At 39.0% G+C, this 8,597-nt stretch overlaps 1 protein-coding gene across 1 annotated transcript in view; it reads left to right on the forward strand.

Annotated features, from left to right (window-relative positions):
- The window catches only part of CSE1L (CSE1 chromosome segregation 1-like (yeast)), a 59,912-nt gene that overhangs the window by 27,127 nt on the left and 24,188 nt on the right, over positions 1-8,597 (forward strand). Inside the window, exons 5-11 of the mRNA XM_011995412.1 lie at positions 295-385; positions 1,600-1,707; positions 3,108-3,200; positions 5,193-5,360; positions 5,475-5,604; positions 6,998-7,063; positions 7,532-7,734. Of these exons, the coding sequence (XP_011850802.1) occupies positions 295-385; positions 1,600-1,707; positions 3,108-3,200; positions 5,193-5,360; positions 5,475-5,604; positions 6,998-7,063; positions 7,532-7,734 (859 nt within the window). The remainder of the gene's footprint in view (positions 1-294; positions 386-1,599; positions 1,708-3,107; positions 3,201-5,192; positions 5,361-5,474; positions 5,605-6,997; positions 7,064-7,531; positions 7,735-8,597) is intronic.

Consider the following 8,597-nt stretch of genomic DNA (forward strand, 5'->3'; position numbering starts at 1 on the left):
AAAAAAAAAAAGCCAGGCGTGGTAGTATGTGCCTGTCATCCCAGCTACTCGGGAGGCTGAGACAGGAGAATCACTTGAGCCTGGGAGGTGGAGGCTGCAGTGAGCCGAGATCAAACCACTGCACTCCAGCCTGAGCAACAGAGCAAGACTCCATCTCAACAAAAAACAAGAATTCCCTTTGAATTTCAGAAAACCATCTATCCATAGATGTCCAATCAGCATCTATCCTTGAAGACCTAAAGTAAGAACATAAAAAAAACTTGTAAATGTATCTGTTTTACCTTGCTTTTCTAGATACCGTCATGAATTTAAGTCAAACGAGTTATGGACTGAAATTAAACTTGTTCTGGATGCCTTTGCCTTGCCTTTGACTAATCTTTTTAAGGTATGGAATGCATCTTGATGGTATTTTTAAATTAATGTTTTAAATTGTTTGAATGTTTGTATACATGTTAAGAGAATGCTTTGAAAGCTTATTTGATAGATAATGTTTAGAGCGTTTCTTTTGAAAAATTTCAAACCTACACAGAAATAGAGATGCTATCGTGAACTCCCATCTATTATGACACAAATTTAATGGTTAGCAACGTTTTATTTTTTCTGTTCCCTTTCTTAGGAATATTGTAAAAGCAAATTCTAAGCATCATATCATTTCACCCAAGTATTTGAGTATGTATCTCTAAACATATTTTTATTTGACTATGTTTGGAGTTTAATTAATTTATATATTTATACATTATTTTACAGTTTACAGGATACTTTCCTGAATGTGTTCTTGGCGTTTGCAAGAATCCTATAAGATTTAAAGAAATACATAAATACTTTTTTTCTTTTTTAAAGACAGGGTCTCACTCTCATTGCCCAGGCTGGAGTGCAGTGGGGCATGATTATAGCTCACTGCAGCCTCAACTACCCAAGCTCAGGTGATTCTCCCACCTCAGCATTCCAAGTAGCTGGGACTACAGGTGCACACCACCACTCCTAGCTGCTTTTTCTCTTTTTTTTTTTTTGAGATGGAGTTTCGCTCTTGCTCACTGCAACCTCCGCCTCCCAGGTTCAAGCAGTTCACCGAGTATGCTGGGATTAGAGCCTGCGCCACTGCGCTTGGTCAGTAAAACCTGTTAATTGCATTTAGAATGATAAAGACTCACAATCTCTTAAGTGACTGTATATTATTTAAAAGCCAAGGCCATGCATGGTGGCTCACGCATGTAATTCCAGCACTTTGAGAGGCTGAGGCGGGCAGATCATGAGGTCAGGAGATCGAGACCACCCTGGCTAACATGGTAAAACCCCGTCTCTACTAAAAATACAAAAAAATTGCCGGCCGTGGTGGCAGTCACCTGTAGTCCCAGCTACTTGGGAGGCTGAGGCAGGAGGATGGCATGAACCCAAGAGGCGGAGCTTGCAGTGAGCCGAGATTGTGCCACTGCGCTCCATCCTGGGTGCAGAGCGAGACTCCGTCTCAAAAAAATAAATAAAAGCCAAATTTTGGAGAAGAAATATGAATAGTCTCAGCTTAGTGCAAGGCTATTTCACTAAGATCAGCATGCTGGGTTTACGATGCACTAAAACGGTGTTGCTATATTCCTTTCCAAGGCCACTATTGAACTTTGCAGTACCCATGCAAATGATGCCTCTGCCCTGAGGATTCTGTTTTCTTCCCTGATCCTGATCTCAAAATTGTTCTATAGTTTAAACTTTCAGGTAAGTTAATTTGATTTCTTGCTTTTGGTTCTTACTCTTCGATGTTAGAGAGTTTTCTTTCTATTTGATAAGACTTTTTTGCCAGCATTGATTTTTCTAAAAGACAAGGTTTTTTCTGACTCCCCCTATGTATCTATAGTCTTCTGTTTTACGATATAGTTCCTACAGATGCTAATGAGATGTTTCATGGAAAAAAGCAGTATTCTCTTGTATCTGGTAGGTTAGCAAAACCCACCATCCTAACTTATTCTTGGAGAGTCACCCTGTACACTGTTTTACTGACAGCATTAAGAAGCTAGATTTCTGAGGCCTTCCTCTTTCGTTCATTTATATGGGTATTAACATTTGGGGAATCATGTTTTGGTTAGGGGTTGCTGTCCAGCTTATACAAAAGGACTTGTATTGGAAGCCATATGAGGGAGACAAAAGGCTTGAAGTACCAGACTTTGAAAGGGGTAAGAACTAGTAGTATTTCAGAGGAAACATAGCCACAGGGTTATAGCAGGGAATGCCTAGTTACCCTGTTGCTACTGAGATAGTGGCCTCCAATCATTTTTTCTGTTCTTAGCCATTAATTCAAGATTCAGGAGCAAGAAAGGGGTGTTAATTGGTACAGATTTTTGCTATACTGCGATGCAAGGAGGACCTAGCCCATTCATTGTTTGTAGCCAGTACCTGGACTTATCTTCACAACATGAATAAACTCATAGTGGTAGGGAGAACATTCCCCAAAAGGAAATTGGGTTGTTTTAGCTAGAATAGGAGATGAACAGCCCAAAAGGACATGTTCCACATCAGTGTTCAGCTGGATAGCAGTTTGAGAAGTTCTTACTTAAATGAGTACTACTGTTTTTTCTTGCACCTTTTGAATTCTGAGAAGTCAGGTTTAATGAAGCTCTTGATAACTTGTCTGGCAGGGAGACCAAGGAAAGAGGCATAATCTGCCCTCAGGGGACTTGTACCCTCATTAAGAAGGCAGTACTATGCCACAAGAAATCAATAACTATAAGACAATTAGTTTGTCTGCCTTGGTGGTCATCTTACAATAAATGTAGTTCAGAAAAGAAAGGGGATGTATTAGTATGCACTGAGCTTGAGCTTTGTAAGGAAAGTCTTCATATAGTCTTAGCTGAACCTTGAAGGAAGATTTAGATTAGGACAAGAACTAGAGGTGGCATCATTTATAGCATACAAACAGAGGCAGAAGTCAGAATGCTTTATGCAGCTGCCAGATGTAGCTGGAGCAGAGAATTCTTGTCAGAATAGGTAATGCTCAGGCTGTGAAGCCTGTGTATAAAATGTTTTGTCCACATGGTGTTTGTCCACATGGTGAAGGAACTTATAAAAGTAGTGTTCTTAATATTTTAATTAAAAGTTTCAAGTCAGTGTTTATTCTGTAGGATCTCCCTGAATTTTTTGAAGATAATATGGAAACTTGGATGAATAATTTTCATACTCTCTTAACATTGGATAATAAGCTTTTACAAACTGATGTAAGTATTTAAAATGTTGCCTGAGTGGTCTTTTTCTTTCATTAAGAGTTATTTGGCTACAATCTAGAAACCTATTTACTCTTGCTTTGTTAAAAGATAAAATTTCAATACTATAATAATATTTGATTCTATTTGACGTTACATGTTTGGTATGTGCAGTATACAGAATTACTCTTACCATGGGCCCAGCTTAAGCCATAGTGTACAGGTAAGGCTGTTTCATTACATTATTGAAAGTGAGGCTTTAAAGTCGTCACATTGTGGATATTTCATGAAATAAAATTATTTTTCATTGAAGATACTAAGAAAACTTAAAACTCTATAATGGTAGCCCCTTTTTAAAAATCGTCTGGCCAGGCATGGTGGTTCACACCTGTAATCCCAGCACTTTGGGAGGCCAATGTGGGAGGATCCCTTGAGCCCGGAAGTTCAAGACCAGCCTGGGCAACGTAAGGAGACCCCATTGCTACAAAAAATAAAAATAAAATTAGCCAGACGTGTTGGCTCATGCTAATGGTCACAGCTACTCAGGAGGCTTAGTTGTGAGGATCCTTTGACCTTGAGCCCAGTAGGGCAAGGCTGCAAAGAGCTTTGACCATGCCACTACACTCCAGCCTGGGAGACACAGGGAGACCTCGTCTCAAAAAAAGGAAAAATTTTCCACAGCTCGAGAAAGAGAGAAAATGGTAAAAGGTCGTAATTTGTAAAGATTTCTGATACAGGTTTTATACTATGTACTTTTAAACATACAACACTTATTCTGTGCTACTCATTTGTTAATATATTTATGACCTTTCCGAAGAGACAAAAGACAAAATATTAAGAATACTTCAATACCAAATAAACTAAAAATTAAAATTGGTGATTCAAATCAGGTTTGATTTCTTTCTGGGGTACAGAAATAAATCATTACTATAGTTGTACAACAGATTTTGTCTCAGAGGTTGACTATATTAATAGGAACTTTAAAAGATGTAGCTCTCATGAAATAATTATTTCAGTCCATTGGGGGAAAAACTTCAGAAAACAAAACTTTTCTTCACACAAAAGTCTCAAGGAAATTTTTTGTATAGAATTCTTACAAGGACCTTTTTGCCCAGTTAACTGTGTGCTACCTTGTGTCGTTTTACATCCCTATTTATGCCTTGAGTAATCAGTGTGAGGGAGTTTTGGTTTTGGCTTTGGTTTTTGGTCTCCCTCTGATGTCTTCCCCTGTCTCACTCTGTCACCAAGGCTGGAGTGCAGTGGCGTGATCATGGCTTACTGCAGCTTCAACCACCCTGGGCTCAAGTGATCCTCCCACTTCAACCTCCCAACTAGCTGGGACTATGGGTATGCGCCACCATGCCCAGATGATTTTTTTTTATTTTGGGGGCTTGCTGTATTGCCCAGGCAAGACTCAAACTCCTGGGCTTGGCTGGGTGCAGTGGCCCATGCCTGTAATCCCAGCACTTTGGGAGGCCGAGGCCATCCTGGCTATCCTGGCTAACACAGGATAGTCTCTACTAAAAAAATAAAAATAAAAAAATTACCCAGGCGTGATGGCAGGCATCTGTAGTCCCAGCTACTCGGGAGGCTGAGGCAGGAGAATGGTGTGAACCCGGGAGGCAGAGCTTGCAGTGAGCTGAGATCGCGCCACTGCACTCCAGCCTGGGTGACAGAGCAAGACTCCGTCTCAAAAAAAAAAAAAAAACACTCCTGGCCTCACGCCATCCTCCCGCCTCAGCCTCCCAGAGGGCCGGGATTACCAGCATGAACCACTACACTAGGCCAGAATATACTGTTTGAATCTAATACGGAAATATTTTGTAATTCAGCAACTTATTTGAAAGACTTGGTGAAAAGACTGATGGTGACATAGCTGTAGTTTACAATAACTGATTTGATTTGGATTTAATTGATAATGAGTCTAGTTCAGGAATTTCAGTTACTCCTCTTACTTATGTTAGCATTAGAGTTGTATGTTGGAGTTTTTGTTTTCTTTTATGTGAGGATGAAGAGGAAGCCGGCTTATTGGAGCTCTTAAAATCCCAGATTTGTGATAATGCTGCACTCTATGCACAAAAGTACGATGAAGAATTCCAGCGATACCTGCCTCGTTTTGTTACAGCCATCTGGAATTTACTAGTTACAACGGGTCAAGAGGTTAAATATGATTTGGTAAGATGACGGTGGAGAAAAATAATTAAAAGACATTCTCTCCCTATCTTCCCCAAGGAATAAGCTGTTGAGTTTTGCTTTTAAAAATATTCTTGTTTTTGTGTTTTGTTCCAGTTGGTAAGTAATGCAATTCAATTTCTGGCTTCAGTTTGTGAGAGACCTCATTATAAGAATCTGTTTGAAGACCAGAACACGCTGACGAGTATCTGTGAAAAGGTTATTGTGCCTAACATGGAATTTAGAGGTAATTATGGCAAAAGTATATTAGTATAAATTTACTAAGTCTTTGTTATTTGTAATATATTCAGTCTAATTAATTTATTACTGAATAAAACTTGTATATCATTTATTTCTTATTTTCTAAACCAAGACAGAAGATGTAGTATCTGTAATGAGTTTTCTTGTGCCATGTGAAGGTTTTCTCATGGAAATATTAAATAAGACTTCAAAAATTCCTTTACATTAAGACGATAAGCTACCTGGAATCTCTGTTTAGCGAAAGAATTTGATTTTGTTTCATCTATTGTTTCACTGAATTTTTAGCTGGCTTTGTGTATTTATTTATTTGAGACAGGGGTCTCGCTCTGTCACCCAGGCTGGAGTGCTGCGTATGGTGCTGGGATTACAGGCATGAGCCACCATGCCTGGCCAGGATTGTGTTTTATATCAAAATAGTTATTAGATCAGTGGTTCTCAAATTATGTCTAGAACAAAATAAGGAAATTAAGGACAATATAGCATGAGATTTTATTTCCTGTTGTGTTTTCATAAAAATATGTTTAAAGGATAAATCTGGCTGGGTGTGGTGGCCCATACCTTTAATCCCAGCACTTCGGGAGGCTGAGGTGGGAGGAACACTTGAGCCCAGGCCAAAATGGCAAAACCTTATCTCTACAAGAAATGAATTAGTTGGGTATAGTGGCATGTGCCTGTGGTCCCAGGTATTCAAGCGGCTTAGGTGGGAGTTTTGCTTGAGCCCAGGAGGTGGAGGCTGCAGTGAGACATGATCACACAACTGCACTCCAGCCTGGGTGACAGAGTGAGACCCTATCTCCAAAGTGTGTGTGTGTGTGGATAGATTTTTTTTTTTTTTTTAATTTATATGATAAAAATAGAGATGAGATCTCGCTGTGTTGACCAGGCTGGTCTCAAACTCCTGGCCTCAAGCGATCTTCCCATTTCAGCCTCCAAAAGTGCTGGGTTACCCGCACGAGCCACCATGCCGGCCAGATCTGACATTGTCCACTCTACTTATTTGTTGTTGAAATGACTTTAATGAAATAATAGTGATTAAAATTAGGTTGTTGGTTTTTTAATCTTATTTGGTGAAATTTAAAGCTGGCATTCTGATATTGATCCCTAACATTTTTGACAGTTGCAGGTGTAATCCAATTCTGGGGAAATTGTCACATTAGAACAAGTGAGCCTGTCTCACAGTTGTGTGAATTACCTAATACCTCACCTTTCAGGGTAGCATTTGCTGCTCTAGATAATGATTAAGAGTATGTGAAGTAGTCATCTGATAGGAAAGAATTCTTTGCTGTAGAACAAGGCAGTTCTACATACTCTTCTACATTCTCAGCTGTAAAGTACAGTGACGTCTTTTGGAGTGTTATCTGAAATATCTCTCTCTGTAGCTGCTGATGAAGAAGCATTTGAAGATAATTCTGAGGAGTACATAAGGAGAGATTTGGAAGGATCTGGTGTGTATCTTGGTTTTTTAGTTACTAGTCTTTTAGCAAGCCAGTTTTAAGGTGGTTCTCTTTCTAGTAAATGGGAGAAGTGGGATTGAGCATAAGTGTTTTTTCAGCTGGCTTTCGTTGAGAACTGTTGTCCTTCTTCAGCTTGTCTTAAAAAGCTCTTATATGTGACCTGCATGAAAGTATCAAAAGTTGAATCATTTGTCTATTCTTACATAGTTAGTATTTATCAAAATACTGTGATTCTGTGACCTCTTTAGTTTCATTTTGATTTTGTATTTCTTGGGGGATTTTTTTTTCATTGTTTGTGTTGCTGATAGCTATTGGGTGGCCGTTTGTGTTTTGTTCTTTTTTTTTTTCTTTCTACAATCATAGCCAAATTATTCCAGGCAATTTGTTTTCTTATAAATTGGGTCAGTTTGTTGTTAGTTGTTTTTTTTTCCCATAATATATTTTCTTTTCATTTCATAGATATTGATACTAGACGCAGGGCTGCTTGTGATCTGGTACGAGGATTATGCAAGTTTTTTGAGGGACCCGTGACAGGAATCTTCTCTGGTTATGTTAATTCCATGCTGCAGGAATATGCAAAAAATCCATCTGTCAACTGGAAACACAAAGATGCAGCCATCTACCTAGTGACATCTTTGGCATCAAAAGCCCAAACACAGAAGGTAAATATTTTTAATGTGGTTTTGTTTCTAAAACAGACATCAGTGACACCCACACAAGTCAAAAAGAAATAACGTCTCTGATAATAGAGCCTACTTTGCCAGATAACCTATTAATTCTGATTTAAGATTTATATAATCTCTGAAGATGGCTTTATGTTGATGTATTGAGCACTTAAGTTTCTTATAGACCAGAAAATTGATTATGCCCCACTTGTTACCTTAGCTGAGATCTGCTGTATAAAATATGCTTAACTTAGCTGTTCTTTAATTTTGGAAAGTTTATTGTCTATTAGTATAGTCTTATTTTACATTTTTACTTTTTTGAGACAGAGTCTCGCTTTGTCACCAAGCTGGAGTGCAGTGGCGCGATCTCAGCTCACTGCAACCTCCACCTCCCGAGTTCAAGCGACTCTCCTGCCTCAGCCTCCCAAGTAACTGGGATTATAAGTGTGCACCACCACACCTGGCTAATTTTTGTATTTTTTGTAGAGACAGGATTTTACCATATTGGCCAGGGTAGTCTCCAATTCCTGACTTCATGTGATCCTTACACCTCCGCCTCCCAGAGTGCTGGGATACAGGTGTGAGCCACCATGTCTGGACAGTATAGTCTTATTTTATATTTTATACATAAGCAATTTGTGTTTTGAAGTGTTCTTTTTCTTTTCTTTTCTTTTCTTTTTTATTTGAGACATCATCCAGGCTGGAATGCATTGGCAAGATCTCAGCTTGCTGCAACCTCTGCCTCCCGGGTTCAAGCAATTCTTGTGCCTCAGCCTCCCAAGTAGCTAGAATTACAGGTGCATGTAACCACACTGGCTAATTTTTTGTATTTTTAGTAGAGATGGGGTTTTGCCATGTTG

Source organism: Mandrillus leucophaeus, unplaced genomic scaffold (genome assembly GCF_000951045.1).
Source record: "Mandrillus leucophaeus isolate KB7577 unplaced genomic scaffold, Mleu.le_1.0 Scaffold489, whole genome shotgun sequence".
NCBI lineage: Eukaryota > Metazoa > Chordata > Mammalia > Primates > Cercopithecidae > Mandrillus > Mandrillus leucophaeus.